This window comes from Maniola jurtina, chromosome 2 (assembly GCF_905333055.1).
Source record: "Maniola jurtina chromosome 2, ilManJurt1.1, whole genome shotgun sequence".
Classification (NCBI taxonomy): Eukaryota; Metazoa; Arthropoda; class Insecta; order Lepidoptera; family Nymphalidae; genus Maniola; species Maniola jurtina.
The window spans coordinates 16,594,619-16,614,133 of record NC_060030.1 but is presented as its reverse complement, the minus strand read 5'-3'; the positions used below and the strand labels follow the sequence as shown (position 1 = coordinate 16,614,133).

General features: G+C 39.2%; 3 protein-coding genes across 3 annotated transcripts; 1 reads left to right on the top strand and 2 right to left on the bottom strand.

Annotated features, from left to right (window-relative positions):
* Positions 1-1,606: 1,606 nt before the first annotated feature.
* On the bottom strand, positions 1,607-2,482 carry LOC123870795 (heat shock protein Hsp-12.2-like). The gene has a single exon (XM_045914236.1). It carries the CDS (start codon positions 2,394-2,396, stop codon positions 1,884-1,886), a length of 513 nt encoding a protein of 170 aa, XP_045770192.1. The 5' UTR covers positions 2,397-2,482; the 3' UTR covers positions 1,607-1,883.
* A 2,501-nt stretch (positions 2,483-4,983) lies between these two features.
* LOC123870801 lies at positions 4,984-6,723 on the top strand. Its single transcript, XM_045914250.1, has 4 exons — positions 4,984-5,136; positions 5,867-5,981; positions 6,324-6,416; positions 6,563-6,723. The coding sequence occupies exons 1-4, from the start codon at positions 5,061-5,063 to the stop codon at positions 6,639-6,641; spliced, it is 363 nt and encodes a 120-aa protein (XP_045770206.1). The 5' UTR covers positions 4,984-5,060; the 3' UTR covers positions 6,642-6,723.
* A 348-nt stretch (positions 6,724-7,071) lies between these two features.
* Positions 7,072-19,340, bottom strand: LOC123870784 (nodal modulator 1). The gene is made up of 18 exons (XM_045914209.1): positions 19,136-19,340; positions 18,585-18,971; positions 18,238-18,397; positions 17,589-17,837; positions 16,993-17,161; positions 16,285-16,467; positions 15,647-15,728; positions 14,957-15,147; positions 14,195-14,373; positions 13,687-13,848; positions 13,093-13,269; positions 12,118-12,301; positions 11,091-11,293; positions 10,355-10,545; positions 9,809-9,961; positions 9,137-9,242; positions 8,346-8,708; positions 7,072-8,115 (listed from the first exon to the last, which is right to left on the bottom strand). The coding sequence occupies exons 1-18, from the start codon at positions 19,285-19,287 to the stop codon at positions 7,966-7,968; spliced, it is 3,441 nt and encodes a 1,146-aa protein (XP_045770165.1). The 5' UTR covers positions 19,288-19,340; the 3' UTR covers positions 7,072-7,965.
* Positions 19,341-19,515: the final 175 nt, after the last annotated feature.

Genomic DNA, 19,515 nt, shown 5'->3' with positions numbered 1-19,515 from the left:
TTTTTGATGTATCATCGTTACGTCAATTTTTTTCGGATAAAATACTATAGCCTATGTTACCCGGTCCTTTACAACGAATCAGTTGACACCTCATTCATCAAAATTGGTCCAGTATCTAGTTTAGGCACTACGGTGGAACACAACATACATACATAGACTGCTAAAATCATAACCCTTCCTTTTGGCTTCGTCGTAGTCGGGTAAATATAGCACAAAAACCACACCGTGGATACGCAAACAGTTGACGGGCATTGGGGGTCGTCCTATGCTATCACATGCCTCTCGCATAGCTATTAGCTTCGTGTCAACGGACACACCCACGTCAAACATACTGAATTACTTTGGGTCGCCTGGTTATAGTGATACTATTTCTGTTTTCTCCTGTACCTACCTAGGTCGCTATCATCTACAGATACCTACCTATCTGCTTGAGATTCGTGATTTGTCTACATGATTACAAAAGCGGGCTGTAACTTTGGTTAACTGCGAATCTTTAGTTGCTGCGGTCCTATCATTTCTGTAGGACTAATTGGTTTCCAGTTTGGTAACTTTCTATTAGGTATATTTTATTTACCTTCCAGCTATCTCATTTGATCATGTTCTGATTACATTTCAAAATGCTCCATTTAAGTATCCAGAAGACATTATTATCCCCAAGACATTTCATAAGTACCTAGTACATAGTACATTTCATACTAGGACTACGACGGAGGCATAGGTTAGATTTCTACCCGAATCGAAAAAAAAACAGATTATCGAATTTTATAATTTGATTTTTTCCAACACTAATTACAAATTTTATTATACTTCTCAAGTTAGCTTTTCAAGTACTTATCTATTAAGAAGATATCACTTTTTCAATGGCGTGGCTCTGCGATGTACCTAATGTTATGTACTGTTAATAATTATTAATTAATTTTGATTTAAAGTTATTATTTACTTTCATGCCTCGAAGAATAAATAAATATATCAAGCACTATCCGTCCTATTAGTAGATTATTTGTAAATAATTATTATTAGTAGGTATTACTCATTATGTAGGTAGGTACAGGTAGGTACCTTTCTGGTATATTCTGGAAAGCTCTCGTGAAGCAAGGACTTAACTATACCTATAATAATATAGAAGTCATTGTCGTGAAGCGAAAATAATATTATGGTGAAAATAAAATCTTCCCATTCATTCAGCGTACCTACCTACTAAGTATTTTTTATGTTTTACTTGTTTTTCGAGGTAGAGGTACTATTCTGCGTCTACAATGATATTATACTAGGTATGCGACAGGTCGAGATGGCGATCGGGCTGGGGATGCCCCACACACCCGCAAAACCCCCGCGTTAACCCGGTGCGGGATAGCGCGAGTGACGTCACTTGCGGGTGTGCGGGGCGTCTCCCTGCCTCATAACCCCGTTTGCCATCTCGACCTGTCGCGTACTATACCTACTTCTCATAACTGAGGGTGATTACCTATGTGGGTACCATAAAAAACACATTATTGATTGATGGAAGTATCAATCGATAATGGTAGGAGTTTTTAATGCGGTGGGTTCCCAGATCCTTCCGCTGTTATAATAGCGAGTATGTAGGTATGAGGAATTAAAAACAAAAGTTATTTAATTTTTTTATTTGAGAAAAACCAAAATATTCAGCTGTTACATATAAAAAATCGATACCCTAAGCTAACTAAACTAATCAGTCTGAATAGTTCCAAAAAAGTAACAGACCCAAAACTTATTTCACAATAATTTTAATTTTGTACCTACTTACCTAAATACTTAGTACAATCAGAGTGCAACTATTGAAACTATTGTGAAAAAAACTTAGCTCACACTCTTTTGGAACTTTTTACAATAATACGAAATAATTATCACATTCCTTATAACATTTACGACGATTTGTCTTTTTCGCTGTCGCTTCCAGATATTTGTTTGACCTCGATCTTTCTTTCCGGCAGCGGTTCAGCCCTGAACGCGACGAGTTTCAACTTTCCTTTATCAAGATGGCATTCCACCCTCTCTGGCGGGAAACCTTCGGGTAACAGGAAGCGTCTTTCGAAATGACTCTTCGTCCATCCTCCATCACGTTTAATTTCCTTCTTCCCTTCAATAGTGACTTCATTTCCAACTGTTTTCACTTCGATTTGTTCGGGACTGAAGTTCTGGACGTCCAAATGCACTTCCACCTTCTTCCCATCGGCCTTCACCTCCGCATCGGAGTACACACCTTCGATTCCATGCTCGTGCTCCACGGGTGCTGTGATTTGACGCATGAACTTCACCGGGTCGCGGAAGAAGGGGTCCTTTGCGAATACAGCAAATGGGTCTTCCAGTATCCTGGCCACGGGATCCCGGTAAGCCAAGTTTCGCATGTGACGCAACCAATACGGAACTAACGACATTTTTGCGTTTATTTTCTTCGCTTTGCAATTTGTAAGAAAACACTCGTTTGTTTATTTTCAATCGACTGACATTTGCCGCGCTTCTGCGCCGTATTTATACTCGCGGAGCAGCGCAGTCTGTCGTCGAGAAGTCTCAGGAATGGTCCCGAATTTTCTAGCGAAAAATTCCTGTCCAAGAGCATGGAACATTTTGGAAAATTAAACAGCGTTTATAGTGCCATCTGTTGTTGAATAGAAAAAATTGCTTGTCATAAAAAGTAACTAAATAACAGTTCAAAAAATCTGTGCTAAAATATGTCTTCAATTAATAAACTACTTAAACATTTTATTTAGCTAAATAATTTCATTTAGTTAATTCCGTATTAGGCGATTGTTTACCATTTACGTAATGCAACGCCATCTAGTAAGACATTTTATTTTACTTTTCATATATTTGGTCACCACTAGATAGCGCTGCAATAAAATTAAATAATAATTAAATTCGCTTTTGCATAAAAATGTTAAAGTTCTCGATTTAGTTTATTTTACAAATAATAATTATAACATTTTGTGATACGTAGTAATTTAAATAACAAACTAATTTTATTATAATAATCATAGCGCACAGCGATATCTAGTAGTAAGTAGATATATTACACTTGTCATTTCATCTAGTGGTTACTAGATGGCGTTGCTAATCCAAAAAAAAAATATTTTATTTAGTTTTTACAGGTAGGTAGGTTTTAATTTCTATATTATGCAAGCTAATTTTTAAGTATGTAAGTAAATAAGTAGCCAGTAATTAATTTTTATTCCTCTACTCTAAGTCTATTGCATAATATTTACAGCAGACTGCAGAAATCACATTTTAAAAAAGCTGATGAAATTGTTATCACACTTCACACTATAATATTATAAAGGCGAAAGTTTGTATGTGTGTGTGTGTGTGTGTGTGTATGTTTGTTACTCCTTCACGCTAAAACTACTGGACGGATTTGGCTGAAATTCAGAATGGAGATAGATAATATCCTGGATTAGCACATAGGCTACTTTTTATCCCGGAAAACCAAATAGTTCCCACGGGATTTCGAAAAACCTAAATCCACGCGGACGAAGTCGCGGGCGTCAGCTAGTTTAAATTAAATATTCGGTATGTGTGCCAAACTGAACGCAAAAAATACCAAGTAACTATTTACCAAAGTACCTAAGCCAATCCCAACCAACTTCTAAACTCGGCCTTACCCATTTATTGTACAGCCCAAAGTGGTACGGCATAAGCAATGATATTAGAAGACTAGCCGATGCCCGCGACTTCGCCCGCGTGGATTTAGGTTTTTTTGAAATCCCGTGGGAACCCTTTGATTTTCCGGGATAAAAAGTAGCCTATGTGCTAATCCAGGATAGATACTATTTCCATTCCAAATTTCAGCCAAATTCGTCCTGTAGTTTTTGCGTGAAGGAGTAACAAACATACACACACACACACACACACACTCACACACACACACACACACACACACATACAAACTTTCGCCTTTATAATATTAGTGTGAAGTGTGATGTGATTGGGCCTAAGCCTACGTGTAAGTAAAGTACCTACCTAACATTTACTTGACGCACGTAAAGTAAATGTTAGGTAGGTACCTACGTAAAAAGTTTGTCTAAAAGATTTGCGTAATAATTTCAAAGTTTTAATATCTAACTTGCTAAAGTACCTATACCTATGTATCTCGAGAAAGATTTAAAAATAAAACAGCGTGATTCAGTTTGAACAGTTTCTGCGATAATCGTGTTTCTCTAATTGGAAAAGTATACTTACCTACCTATTTATTCAGAGCGAAGATAAAAAACGCACTAGCGCCACTGTGATATTATATTGTATTCTGAGTTAGCGCCAGGTTTTTATACCTTGTGGGTGATCATTATCGTCATCATCAACCGATAGACGTCTACAGTTGGACATATCGACATAGGTCGTTTGAAGGGACCTCCCCAGTCCACACGACCAGGGTCTTACGCCGCGCCGCCTGAATCCAGCGACTTCGGCTCGTTTGATGTCACCTAGTCGCCATTCCAGTACCTACCTACTCGTACCTTGGGAACCCAAGGTCTGTTGGCTTTTAGGACTATGTGCTCTGCCCATTGCCACATCAGCTTCGTAGCCCGCTAAAAGCTATGTCGGTTATTCTGGTTTTCCTCCGAATTTCCCCATAAAGCTGATTTGATCACGGAAAGAAACTCCAATCATATATCTATCGCCCGCTGAGTGAGCTTTCTTATGAGGCCCATAGTTGGCGACCATGTCTTTATCCGTGCTAAATTCCGCCAAAAATCAAAATAATTTCAGTCAACCGCGAAAACTGAAGGCCAGCCAGATATTTTCGCGTTTATAATATTTAGTATGGATATGTATCCAAGGCAAGGTATCCAGTTATCAATATTTTACTTTGTTGATCGATTGTTCAACTAATTCTAGCCCGATAATCAACCCAACAACCATAATCATATATTTACTTAACCAATATACAGCGCTAATCATCTGACGTACCTACTGATTTAACTTAGTGGGGATATCAGTTCTCTGCCTTGGTATAAATTCATAAAGATAAACCATTTTTCACATTCGGTTTAAATCTCTAGGTATACCTTTTAAAATTATTTCAATAGTAGAAAAAAAACTTTAAAATGAATTCAACAATTTTCGTGATATTCGTAGTGATTTGTGTTGTTGTAAGCATGCCTTTGGAGCAAACTAAAATCGGTAAAGACTAAATTTTTTTTTTTAATTACTCAGTAGTAGTAAAAAGCAGTGATAGATGGTTAGTGGTTAAGACATTGGTCTGCTATTCGGAGGATGCAGGGTTCGATCTCGGGCATGTACCAGTTAGTTAATTACCTATCATCATCAGCCTGTGGACATCCATTGTTGGACATAGGCCTTTCCTAAAGGAGCGCTACCACACCCGGCCCTCAGCCTTCCCATCCAGCCACTTCTCGCCAGCCGCTTATACGCGGTCTCTACTCAAGGACTTTCCGGCTCCGACGGCCATCGGTTCTACGACAGGCATGGCCTGCCCACTGCCACTTCAGCTTACTAATAGTTTGGGCTATGTCAGTGACCTTGGTTCTCCTGCAGATCTCATCATTTCGGATCTTATCCCTCAGGGAAACTCCTAACATAGCCCTCTCTATAGTTCGCTGAGCAACTTTGAATCAAATATGTGCCCTATAAATCTAATCTATTCCTAACTAGCCGATGCCCGCGACTTCACCCGCGTGGATTTAGGTTTTTCGAAACCCCGTGGGATCTCTTCGATTTTCCGGGATAAAAAGTAGCCTATGTGCTAATCCGGGATATTATCCATCTCCATTCTAGCCAAATCCGTCCAGTACTTTTTGCGTGAAGGAGTAACAAACATACATACACACACATAGAAACTTTCGCCTTTATAATATTAGTGTGATAAATTAACATAATAATATTATTTCAGATCCTTCGTTCGAGTTGGTTCAAGAGCACAGTATTTCCAAAAGGTTCATAAATCCATCGATGACTTCGGGCGGGTTCACAAGCAATGATTTTTCTAAAATCAGAACTAAAAGAAAGTAAGTACCTAGGTACATAAAAATTATTAATTTTTGGGGCTTATCTCGATTAGATACAAAATACAAATCCTGACATTTAGGGATTCTGCATTTACTGCTTCCCACTGAAATATGTACAATTACGCTATTGTAAATCGAATCTTAAAAAAGAGCAACCGTCGAGTTTCTTACTGGTTATTCTAGGTAGGAAAGACATTCCGAACTAGCGGTAGATGCATTTGACGATACAAAAGTACTTGTAAAAGTTTATTTGAATAAAAATATTTCTATTCTATGTCTTGTGATGAGTACCTATTGTCTTAAATAGCCGAAAAAGGTATAATTTTTAATTGTTGTTTCTAGTTTGGAAGAAGAATGCGAGAAGTTAGAGCTTTGCAAGCTGCACGCTCGCTCCAATCGGAGTTTCATAGCAGCGTTTCAATTATATTTTGTGAAGTAAGTTTCAAATATTCAAATACTATGCAAGTTTCCTTTTCATAACTTACCTAGCTCATCCTAACTTAATTAATATCCTTATTCGATAGAAACCCTTATAATATGGATTAGTAAAGTGTCTATAACATTTTTTATTTGGTTTTCAGTAAGGAGAACGCTCGCCTGTGGGACCATCATACACACACGTCCGCGGACTGCAACCGGCGCTACAGCTGTTATAGATAATCTACCACTAAAACCAATAGTTTTGTCAAAATCTACCCAGCATTTACAAAAAACAATATAAACTGATTATTTAGGTAAAATACTGAATTGTTTTATATTTCACTATCTAGGTTTTTGTAGTTAACAAAATGTTTTCCAAAAAAAATACTAAGTAGGTAGGTACTTATAGTATGAATTAAAATTAAATTGTTTTCTGGTATTTCGTACCAATTAAATTAATTAAATCTGAAACCTCATCGAGACCACCGCAGCAAGGCATTGCCCAACCCAAGACTGCCCCAAGATACTGGCAGCATTAAAGTAAAATAAAGGCTTTCTTTCAAATCCGTGTTGTTTCATTTGAATGTTTGATTTTTTCATTAATAATCAATTAATTTCGTTATTATTCACTTTTCAGGTGAAGGTGTTAACTGTTAATAAAACAGCTTAATTTATAAACAATCCTCATTTATTTGCCTTCACACATAAATCTATTGTATACTTTTACCATCACAACACACTAACAAAAATTTCACAAAAATCACTTACATCAACAATAAATAATAATTACTTCATTCACTTCATAAATCATAATAATTCGTTTTGAAATACATTATTACATTACATTCATTTAATTTATAAATATATATCATTGTTCTAACATTCAATTTTATCAAATTAAAAAAAAAGTTGTGTAGTCAGCAGGTTCCAAAATGGAATGTTAAAATAAATTAAAATCATTTCATTTTAAATGAAACTATACAGATTAAAATTTAAAATAATAATTGATTTGATACTTTACTGACTAATTGTTATTGTCATACTGATTCAATAGTTTTCGAGGGGGCTTAGGGTACCTGTCTACTGAACTGAAGCGGAGCGGAGATGTGTTCACCAGACTCGGAAATTTTTGAGTCATCTATAAAATCTAATTAGTCTGCTGAACACGTATCTCTAGTCCACTTCAATTCCTTAATCATATCTTATTCAGGGAGTCGAGCTAAGTAGTCATGACCTCAATGTGAATCTGAACCCATGACCTTTCGGTTTTCAGCTAGCCCCTTTAAAACTTTGAGCTATTGAGGCATTTGTCTTTTAATAACAGGCTACGCGATATAAAACGAATATTTCTTTGTTCAGTTTGACTAAAAAAACCTTCTACACAAATTGTTTATGTTTATATTAACTCTTTTAGGTTTTTTTTAATAGTGAGATAGGCTTGCGCTTGACGACAATCATGCCTGAGAAACAGAGCAATGAGGTCTAGATTGGAGCGTACTTGCCTAGAAGTTCTATACACTCTTGCCTCGAAGGCATTCAAGTTATAACTTATCACTAGTAATGGTTACTGCGCCTTCTTCCTAGACACTCGTTTGATGGCGTCCGGCCTGAGATTGGGTAGGCGGTGCCGTTGCGTATACAGGAGGCCTAGAGCCGCTAGCAGGGGTAACACTAGCAGGGAACTCTGGCGGAGTTCTTGTTCAGATGACTTTACCTGTAATAGCATAAATTAATGTAAAAATTGATATAGGTAATGATGTTCTGTTTCACGATGACCATTCAGCCTTGGTTGTAGTAGTGAGTGTACGGATAAGTTTTAACACATTTGTGTTCTTATTAGCAAAAAATTTATAACGCCAAATATTCAGACTCTGAATTTTGCACTTTTCTGGCTTTAGACATTTGGAAAAATTTGTTAAGCTAGAATGAAGTAAAAACACTCACTTTTGGCACAAAATCGATGTCAAAATGGCGGAATTTTCCATCAGAATTGAAGTAGTAGACATGCTCGCCGTACGAATGCGTCACTTTAGATAGAGACGACTCCAACTGAAGTACGTAGGTCTTGTTGTCGGCGGGTAGCCGCGGCATGACGTGCATCAGCCCCGGGTTGTTGTGCTGGTTGTAACCGGTTGGATCCAGTTTAGTGGAGTAGAGGGAGGAATGGGGGGTCGCCTCCAGAGCGAGGGTGAGGCGCAGGGTCTTGTAATGGTCTATGTTGGGGGTGTGGATTAGAACGTTGGTGTCTGTTAGTTGGTTAGGTTGAATTATTATCAGGCGGATGTTCTCGATGTCTTTCTCTTTTACCTGGAAAAAAGGAAAGAAACCCATTGTTCTTGTGTTGAAGCTGAAAATTTGCTAGTCAAATGTTTGCGTAGAAAAGTCACATATTTTCGCACGATTTAGTACTGGTTACGTAATGGAACAGGTTATCGGGCATAAGCTAGTACTCATATTAAAAGAACGAAGAAAAGTTTGGACAATTGGGCGCGTTTAAAATCCTCGTAGCTTTAGTTTTAAGTTTACGTAATGCTGTAGTGGTGTAGTGTATGAACTTAGATTATGTAGTAATAAACGTAGCTTGGAACTTTACGCACGTGTCTCATTTTAAATATCCACTCTACGGCCATCACCACAGTGCATTATTAACATTACATCTTACAAATTCAACAACTGACCAAAAAAAAGGGTACAATGGTAACCAATTTGCATAAATAATTTGAGTTTTGACTTACTTCTAGCGGCGGCGGCGCTTTGGCGAGCTCGATGCCCATCAGCTCCTGCTCTGTGGACTCTTTTAGCTCTATCAGATACACGCAGTTGGGTAGCAGGCCGCGGATTCTGTAAAAAAATAGTTTAGAAATTAGTGGATGCCAAAAAATGTAATAAAACTAGAATTCTCAAGTAGAAAATGTTTTTTTATTTCTTACGTAATTCCAAACCAGTTGCTAATTATTCTGACGCTTCAAAAGCAATTGTAAAGTTTACTTGAATAAAAAATTATTCTATTCTATTCTACTAGATGAAGCCCGCGACTTCGTCCGCATATGTCTCCTATGTTAAAAACCTCATGGGAACTCTTTGATTTACCAGGATAAAAGTAGTTTATATTCGTCTGGAGCTAGCTATATCTCTGCACACACAACATACAAATAAATAATGCCTTTAAGTTTAAAAGTTTATTTTTTCAGACTAAAATTAGCCTATGTTCTTTCTCAGACAAGCTATTTAACGAACTGTGCCTTTTAACGAACTTTTGTTAAACTGATGAGCCATGAAAAGCTAGCCAACAGACACACATTTACATTTTTATCAATATGGATATGGATAGATAAAATTTTGTTGTTGTTTTCTAGCTTTGCCGAAAATGAAAACTACTTGATAATTAATTTAATTAGGAAACTTACCTAAAGTCTCCGTTGGGCGAGGTAGTGGCGTCTTGTTGAGGACAGCGCGCCGCGTACTCCGGCGAGGCGCGTGCTCGCACGGGCACGCGTCCTACGCCCGTGCCCCCTAGAGACACGGCGCGACCGAGCGCCGACCACGCCACGCGTACTCCCCTAAGCACGCATCATTAACTTACACATCAAATTGTTAGCAAAGAAAAAAGGGTATAAATAGGATTTTAAATATGGAAGGAAATTAAATATTAATCCGCAAATAAAGTTTTGAAATCTTCAGAATTAGGAAAACGCGAACTGAAAAGTTAATCAAAGAAGTATTAACAAAAGTTACGGAAATGTTGTAAAATCGTAAGGGTTGTACCTGATGCTACGTTGCGACGAATTAACCATCGCTTTTCAAGCAACTTTAACTTCCTTTTTGTATGTTAAAACCATTAAATAGCTCAATGAGTATGATTGCCAGACCTATTTTGGCAGAGGGGCACGCAGCACGCTCACCGCTTCCTGTTTGGTCAAGTACTTAATGGTTATTGTAACATATAAACGTACTTGAAGACCAGTCGGTGCGTGCGTCCGTCCTCGACGGGCACTATGGAGTGCGGAGGCTCGAAGCGATACTCCTTCATGTTGGGCTTGACGTAGTACTGCGCGGGCGACAGCGCGCCGAAGCGCAGCGAGCCCGTAGGCCCTGACGCTACGTTGCGACGGAATGAACCGCCGCTTACGGATACCAACGCGCCCTACAAAAGGAGATTTTTTTTAAAGTTAAAAGTTCTTTAGGCGCGTTAGGCGTTGAGCAACAACATCTAATATTTTACAAACAAAATTGTACTCTAAAACAAATATAATTAAATTCCATTTTCACTGTTTATTATGTGCTAGAAGTGCTAAGGGTGAAGTGAACGAAATCATTATCAGGACACCTCATGCCTTTATTCTGTGTTCTCAATTCTATGTTCTCAAAGGTATGTAAACTCAAGTTATTCAAATGACTTGATTCCTCAGTAGGATATGTCAGGACAAATTATCTAAAATACGATATACTTACAACTGTAACTATATTGTATTTTAGATATTTAATAAATAAAATAAAATAAGTCTGCCAATCTACATTTGGCTAGCGTGGTAGACTGGCCAAATCCCTGTCTCATTCTGAGAGGAGATCTGTGCTCAGTAGTGAGCTGGTGATTTTGGAAAGTAGGAGTCAAGTTGAAAGGTGAAAGGTTTTCACCCTAAAAAGTGGGAAAAGGAAAGGGAAAAGTCCAGAATATTGTCAGGTGCATACCTCAAGCGGCGTATCATCCGCACTGTCTACCAACTGCACAGTGATTTCCGCCAACTTGTGAGCTCTGATATCACCATTTAGCTCTCTCTCGTTGAACACGTAGGAATCCTTCTCCGCAGTGATCTTGTATTGTATGGTCGCGTCGAGCGGCCCGAAACTGTACACGCCGTCTTCCCCCGTGATTTGGCTCAGTTTGACATCATCTGGAAAGCATTATTGACACATTTGAAGAATTCGGGTCGAATCGGGGTTCCCACTGAAAAGTGTTAGGATGACAACAATGGGGTGCCCACTAAACCAATGTGACGAACATTCTTTTAACGTGCTGTTTTATATGTTGTAACCTTGTTGTTAAATTATTTTGCATTTGAAAAAAAAAACCAATGCTGTAAGTTATCTGTATGTGCAAGACATTTATGCTGAGCTGGAGAATCTTTTCCTTTCCTTATTCCTTGGAGAATCTTCGCCTTAAAGCATTTTGGCTTCAATGTTCTAGTGAAGGAAGCGTTGGGATAACCTATCCTTAAGAAACGTTTAAGTGCGGAAACCAGCCCAGAGAGAAGAAGAAGAACCTATCCTTAGAGCAGTCACACACTCATCCGATCAGAGTCCGTGAAAATACGGATGTAAAAACTCGGATCAAATTTACAATGTACTCGGAAATATTGCTTCCGCACTAATCCGACCTCTGATCAAAGTCACAGGCAAGGCATCCGAGAAATTCTCACGGATGACGGAGAGAAATCAGATGACGGAAGTCGGATCTAGTGCGTAAGCTACCATACAAATGATCATAATAATCATATTTATTTTGCAAAATGTTGGGTAAATTACATAGATAGTAATATACCTAATAGCTAGTTAGACCCGAACACAACCTACTGCCGCATATAATTCTACGACTACTTACGTATTTTCACGATTCGGATCGGATGAGTGCGTAACCGTAACATGTGAATTGTGGCACGATTTACAAAATAAACATTTTACTTTGTTTCTATTAAAATATTGGGAGGGGCAGACCTACCTCCCTCGAGGGTGACTGTGACGTCGGCGACCGAAGGCACGATCCTGCCCTTAAGAGTGAGTGCTTTGGCGGCGAGCAGCGTGAGTGCTTGTGGTTGGCACTCCGACCCTCCCACTAGCCTCTGAGGGCCGCGGGGGGCGAACAGCAAGTGAGAAGATTGAGGGGTCACTGTTGTCACTTCGCCCTGGCGAGGGAAGTTATATTATTAGACTTCCTGACCCGCCCCCGCTTCATTCAAGTATTTGTTTTTTAAATTGGTGAGGTGGTGGAATTTCCAAAAAAAATCCTGAATACAATTCTACATTTATAACTGAATGCCTAAATACCACTTTTCATGAATTTAACTTGAAAAATGCCAGTCTTTCACACAAACTTTCACTCCTATTTAACACTCTATGGAATTCCAAAATTTTGTGAAACATGTATTTCTTCATTTTAAACCGAAAGCCCAAATATCATTTTTAGGGTTCCATACCCGAAGAGTGCCAATGGGATCCTATTTACTACGCCTCTGCTGTCTGTCCATCCTTCTGTCTGTGAGCGGGCTGTATCTCGTTAACCGTAATGGGTAGAGACTTTAAATTGTAATAGAATGTGTATTTCTATTCGCGCCATTAAAATTTAAGTGTTGTTTCTTGCACGATGGTACAGAACCCTTCATGTGCAAGTCCGACTAGCACTTGACCATTTTTTTTATAGATTTAGACAGATTTTCATACAAATTTTTACCCCTTATTTAACTCCCTTAGGAATAGAATTTCTACAATAGGGCCAGGAAAACATTATCCAGATGGAATCTGCAGTGGCATGCAGCTCATAGAGGTATAAAAGTACTGCCTACCCTAGTTGTACTAAATCAACACTTATTTTCCATTATGACCTGCCAGAAAATAAGTTCATACTTTAATGCTGGCTTTAAATCTTGTGCATGACACTGGGTATCTGCTGTTTGAAGGAAATCTCCACGTTACATACCTCAGCCAAGTACACCGTATGCTCGTACACGTAGCCGGCTTCCTCCCGCACCGGCTTCAATGGCACATCCTCCCCAGGCTGCCCGTCGGAGCTCAGCTGCAGTACAACGTCCATTGCTGGCTCCGGGGAGACTATCCTGATAACCGCCGCGTGCGCTGTCGCTACGAACGACACGCTCTGAAAAATATGCGAGAATATTTTATGCTATGCCTAGTTAAAAACCTACTGTTCACTGATCGTGAGCAATTTACTCTTATTTATTGAGTTCTGTTCTCCATCTCCAAACATATTCATTAGATCATCGCCAAATTTATATGGGACCACCTCGGAAGTATCACCTACCAAACAAAAAAAAATCATCAAAATCGGTTCATATTTGGCGGAGAAACCGCGTAACAAACATACAAAAAAATAAAATAACAGTTGAATTGAGAACCTCCTCCTTTTTTGTAATCGGATAAAAATAGGAGCTCTAAGTTGGTCATCCATCCAGTTACAGACTTAGATCAACGTTGCTTAACAATCGCAATCAATTGATATGCGTTGTCACAACTATACGTCCCAAGATATAAAATACTCAAATTATTTTCTTACCGGCACGTCTCGAGTGTCCATTTTAATGGTGACCTGTGGCGGGTGTACGCGGTGGCAGCCGCGCGGGGTCAGCGTGTACTGGTCCGCGAGCGGCACGCACTGCCGGCTAGACCCCGCCGGCACTGACAGTATACCGTTGGCAGTTTTACTTTGGTATTCCACCTACAATTTCGATATAATGAAGTTGCGATTACTATTTATTTAGTATGGAGCTTGATTACAAGCTGGACTACATAGGCTACTTTTACCCAGGAAATCAGAGTGAGTGGGTGGAAAAATACTGGATTTCTAACACTTGAATCAACACAGATGAAGTTACGGGCATCATCTAGCTATTAAATATTATAAATAAAACTAAGATCCCATTAAAATTTACAAGTAATTAAGTTTAAATATTATAAATAAGACTAAGACACTAATAATGGCTTCATTCTGATGTTTCAACATGACAAACAAAAGGTGTACCCTACCTTGAATAAATGATTTTGACTTTTGACATTGTGCATACCTGCATGCGATGTGTGGCGGTAATGGCTAGAGCGAGCCCGTGCAGCTCGAAGTCCGGCACGGGGGGCAGCTCTTGTGTAACGGCCACGTTATGAGCGGACTCCGCCCAGCACAGCTTGTCAGAGCTGACGGAAACTTCCACGCTGCCGGGCACCACCTCCTCAAACGTGTATTCACCGTCTGTTGAAAGTGAAAAATTGTTGAAACTTCACAGACGTTTGGTATTTGAATTTAATGGTGAAAAGTCAAACGAATAACATTTTATAGTGTAGATAACGGGTACATACCATGATAAATTTAGTATTTTCAGTTAACGAAATACATGTTAAGTAAACCAAACAGTTGGCTGGGTAGCGCGTATTGTTTGCCCATTACAAAATTGAGCAAAGCTTTGGTTTCCGACAAGTGTCTGCACTCTAGGATAAGGTACCGAAGTGGCCAGTGACAAGACACCGAACTCACCAAAATGTCACTGGGGACACTTTCGTGATTTCGTCTCTGACCTTCGTCCAAGCTTTTCTACCTGACGGCTCACGTCAAACGTAAATGATAATTATATCGAAGAGAATAGAATCAATTTACTAACAACAGGCGCGGGGCGGCCCCGCGTAAGTGCGGTCAACGGCTAGTGCGTGTAAAGCGACGTGGAAGCCTGCGTCACCGAAGTCATTAGAATTAACCCATACACGCCAGACAACAAAATATGTGTTACTGACGTAATACAATGTAAATGAAATATACTATCGAAGAATATAGTACTCACTGACAACGGGCGCGTGCCTGGGCGGCCCTGCGTAGGTGCCGTCAGCGGCCAGCGGGCGTAAGGCGACGCGCAGACCGGCGCAGTACTTGTCGCACAGCACGCGGCCGCGCACGCGCGCGCGCACCTGCCCGAACGACACGCCGCTCACCGCGCCGCGCCCCACCGACACTTGCTGCTCCTCCGGGTAGAACCTGCGTTTTGAATAATGTCAAACTAGTAGCAAAAAGAGATCCAGAATAATTATATTTAAGTATTTGCAGTAAGCAAAGTATAGAATTACAGCCAAACCGTTTAATTTTGTACTACCTGTGCGCTCGTTTTATATTTCAACACATTTTATCGGAAACTAATAATTATGATAATAGTCCCTTGTTATGCAAGGCTGCAAAGTTGCTGTTTGGCGGACTGTTTTGTATTAAATTCCGAGCAAACGAAGGATCGTAAGGTTTGCTTCACTAGTGGCTTAAAAATTTAATTTAATTATCAAAAAAATTAGATACGCCATCCATAGACCATGTCACGCTCGAATCTCGAATGACTTTCTCACACTAGCAGATAAAACAGCCTTTTCCCTCTGATTTCGAACGATAAAAAAAAGCCTTTCCGAGCTAGTGAGATGAGAAATAAATAACATGCATAATTGCAAAACTTAATCTTTCTGTGTCTAATACGATAAGAAAGGATACTCACTGCAATCCATCCCTCTGCTCCTGTTCGCTGACTTCCACTTTAGCGGCGTACACGCCGGGCGGCAGAAATGTGCACCATTTACCTGGACAAAACAATACCATTATTAATAGAGCACCCCAGTATAAGGCCGCTAAGGCTCCGTTTAGACTGATTCAGAGAGCATCGGAGAGTGTTTTTTTTTAACACAGACTAGAAGTCGTAGTGGCAGACATATTCAATTGGACGAATTGTCCCAGTCGGCAGTTCGAGCGCAAAGAGTAGCCAATCAACTGTTCTTAATTTTTCACACTGAATTTGGGAGCATCCCCTTGTCAACAATAGTTACCATCCTACCGGCAAAGCCGTGTCGCCAAGCGATTTAACGTTCCAGTATGATATCGTGTAGAAACCAAAGGGGGCTAATTGTCATACTCCTCCCAGGTTAGCTCCCTTCCATCTTAGACTGTATTATCACTTACTACCAGGTGAGATCACAGCCAAGGGTTGACTATACAAATCAAAACACAAGAAAAGATATGTTAAAATAAACCTTATTACAATGTACATAAACTCAATTTTAAATATGATCGAAATTTGCTCTCCTCTCCAGTCTATCTAAACAGAATGTAATTTTGTTCTAATGTCACATCATCACTCACCATCAGTCGCGGCCTGCACGCGGCGGTCGGGCGCGCCGCGGTTAGTGGCCCGCAACAACACAGATCTTGGCTCCGGCGGGGATAGCTCGCCGCACACTTTCCAGCGAGCCGCAATAGAGCGGAGCGGAGTGCTCACTCCGCCAGCAGTCACCGTCACTGGCAACTCATCGAACTCGCACTGTGCTGTGGAATCACAATGACAGTCCGTGTATAGATGTTCTATTTCCCAATGAGCTCAGCCTTAGTTGTAGTAGTGAGTGTACTGATAAGCGTTAAGGCATTTGTGTGCGTAAAGTTAACCGTGCGCGGTCGAAACTGAGCGCCACGCACACATTAACAATGCGTACGTGTTCACTCGCCCGAACATAGTCAAATGGTCTTCGTGAAATGGAACATCTATATTCTACTAGCCGATGCCCGCGACTTCGCCCGCGTGGTTTTAGGTTTTAGGGTTTAGCCTATGTGCTGAAATTTGGAATGGAAATAGATAATACCCTGGATGGGTATTATCTATTTCCATTCCAAATTTCAGCCACACATACACACAAACTTTCGCCTTTATAATATTAGTGTGATACCATTACAGTAGAAAAGCTTCAATGGATTGAAAATAAATGTCAAATGAGCTTAGTGGTTATCATTTAGTGTTGAACACTGAGTTTAGTAAATCACCCTGCAGAAAAAAAACGCATAATATCTTTAACTCACCGTGTTGGAAGTTAAGTGTGAACGTCCCAGGTTTCAACCCAGTCAAGGTGAATTTCCCCGCTTCATCAGTTGTTCCAATGGGCTGACCTCCCATTGACACCCTGACGCCTGATATACCACTGCCGCCGGCGCCGGTCAGCACTGAACCAACTGCTATGAACCCACTTACCTATGGACAAAAACTACTGTATCAGTCCATAAATGCTGACACTCTGGCTAAATCAGGCGCAAATCAACGGCAGATTGGTCCAGAGCAGTAAAAAACGAGAAATGGTATATTTTTCGTTTTTTTTCCTGCAACTGATAGTTCTTATAATATTGTATTATGGTCATATCTATTTTTCTTTACTTTATGCAGTGTTTTGGTCATAAGTTATACTATATTATTGCACATATAAGTAACTATCAATTAAAGAAAAATCTGATTTTACTGCAAAAGCTTCAAATTCCCTGTTTTAGACGCTGAACCATGGATGTAATAATTGGACATTTTACAGAATAGAATATTCACTAAGAAGCATGGTCACTAAATTTTGGAATCCTTTCAGGTTTCAGGCATTGACTTATGCTTTAATATTCGCCATTTTAAAACTAACCTCGAAAGCATTCTTGATATACAAGCTGTCATGTTTCACAGTGAATGGCACTGCATCTGGCTTGATATTATAAGTGATGGCAGCTTGTCCTGGCGACTTGGATAATGCCAGGAGTTTATAATTTCCTGCAGGAACTAGGCCAAACTTGAACTCCCCAGCAGCATCAGTGATGGAGTGGCAGATGGGAGAGTCTGGTACACCTTGCAAGAGGGCTGTCTTGCACCCTTCTACTCGGTATTTAGGGTTCTCCTGCAAACAATATCCACCAGCTTAAAACAAATTGACTAAATTAATTTGGTAAAACATATTATAGTGGTGTGGTTAAAAAATTATGGTTTTGTTTCACCTATACTTTAAGAATTTTTACACACATATATAACATATCACGAATTGCAGAACTGGGACAATTCAAAGCTCTAGTTTCTCTGGGTATGTCACAGCACCTTTATCCTTAAGCGCTGAAATTTCTATGCACCCATCTTCATCCTCGTAGAGCCCAAACTCCTTGTGAAAAATAAATTCATAAGTATTTAAGCAATTCTCTTAGTATTGCTGTCAAATGCAAATCATGCTTATCTAAATTTTAAATTAACTAAAATTTTATATTAGACCAAATATCTTATAGATATTAATGTAATGTTTTCCTTACCTCTATAGAATAGAGCAGAACATAAATTCCCGAGATAGGGCTTCCAAAGGATGTAACAGATCCAGACACATCATAGCCCTTTACACTGAGCGAGCCCAAGGGCAGGGCTGTGTTGCCCTCCTTGACTTGAACCACTGTCTGAGCAGGATCTAGTTTCCACCTGACAAATACAATATCATGCCATACTGAGTAAGATTAGTATTAAAGAAAAAAATACATAATTGGTTAATGTTCAATTTATTTATTTATTTGATTTATGTATATATACACGAACACACACACACACACATGACAAATTGTAAAAATATAAAAATTGGATAGTAAAAAGTATAATAATATTCTCTTACCTGGGATGAGTTGTCTTCACAACATACTTCCCGGGAATAACAGGGGTGAAGTGAAAATCCCCACCCACAGTAGTCACAGTGTTTCTTACATCACCTTTTTCATTCACCAACTGTACATTTATTCCACTTGGGCCCTGTTTCTGCCCAGCCGTAATCACTCTGCCCGTTATACCAAACCCGTTGAACACAAAGTTGATATCTTCGCCAGTAGAACATTGATCAGTTTCACCATCTATTAGGAGTTCAACTTCTGAAGGTTCGAAACTCCATCCTGCTGGTGGATGGACCCTTAAAACGTACTCTCCCTTTTCGTATAAAGGTAGAAAGTAGTAACCGTTGGTCGGTGCACATTCAGTTTTCTCTTTAAGACTTCCTTCTTTAGTGTATCTAAAATATTATGGAGTCATTTAACAAAAAATGTCCTAGTTTTACTGCGTATACATTATCTAGATTCTAGATTTATTATGTACAAACAAAACATAAAGTTTTCAATCTTATCATGACCTTATTATGTTAATCTTAATAAAAAAAAAAATTTTAGGTTAACTTACAAACCAATCTCTATTTTCGAAAAGTCCAAGCTTGCGTGACTTTTAACGAATCCGCCGCATCCCAATATATCATTGGAATAACATTGTGACACAGAATTTATAATAAATATTAAAATTAAGGCTCTAAATCGAAATAATATTGAGAAAAACATTTTTAAACTTTCATGAAAAATTGAGAGCCGAAATGTCACTGTCAGAAGTGACAACTGACGTTTGCAATTTGCATTTTGTAGAGATCGTTCCAGTTCACGCTTACTCATATAATTCAGAAGAAGCCTAATCCTGGGGGTTTTATTTCATGAATTATGAAAAATCAAGTTTATATTAACTGCAATATTGGGTTGGTTATTTCTTATTTGAATAAATATAAACTTTTTTGA

Coding starts and splice junctions, on each gene's coding strand:
- LOC123870795 (XM_045914236.1), bottom strand. CDS start 2,396: ATGTCGTTAGTTCCGTATTGGTTGCGTCACATGCGAAACTTGGCTTAC.
- LOC123870801 (XM_045914250.1), top strand. CDS start 5,061: ATGAATTCAACAATTTTCGTGATATTCGTAGTGATTTGTGTTGTTGTA. Junction 5,137..5,866: donor TTTGGAGCAAACTAAAATCG/GTAAAGACTAAA, acceptor ATATTATTTCAG/ATCCTTCGTTCGAGTTGGTT. Junction 6,417..6,562: donor TTTCAATTATATTTTGTGAA/GTAAGTTTCAAA, acceptor TTTGGTTTTCAG/TAAGGAGAACGCTCGCCTGT.
- LOC123870784 (XM_045914209.1), bottom strand. CDS start 19,287: ATGTTTTTCTCAATATTATTTCGATTTAGAGCCTTAATTTTAATATTT. Junction 16,468..16,992: donor CACACTTAACTTCCAACACG/GTGAGTTAAAGA, acceptor GTGATTCCACAG/CACAGTGCGAGTTCGATGAG. Junction 13,849..14,194: donor CCGCCACACATCGCATGCAG/GTATGCACAATG, acceptor TCGAAATTGTAG/GTGGAATACCAAAGTAAAAC.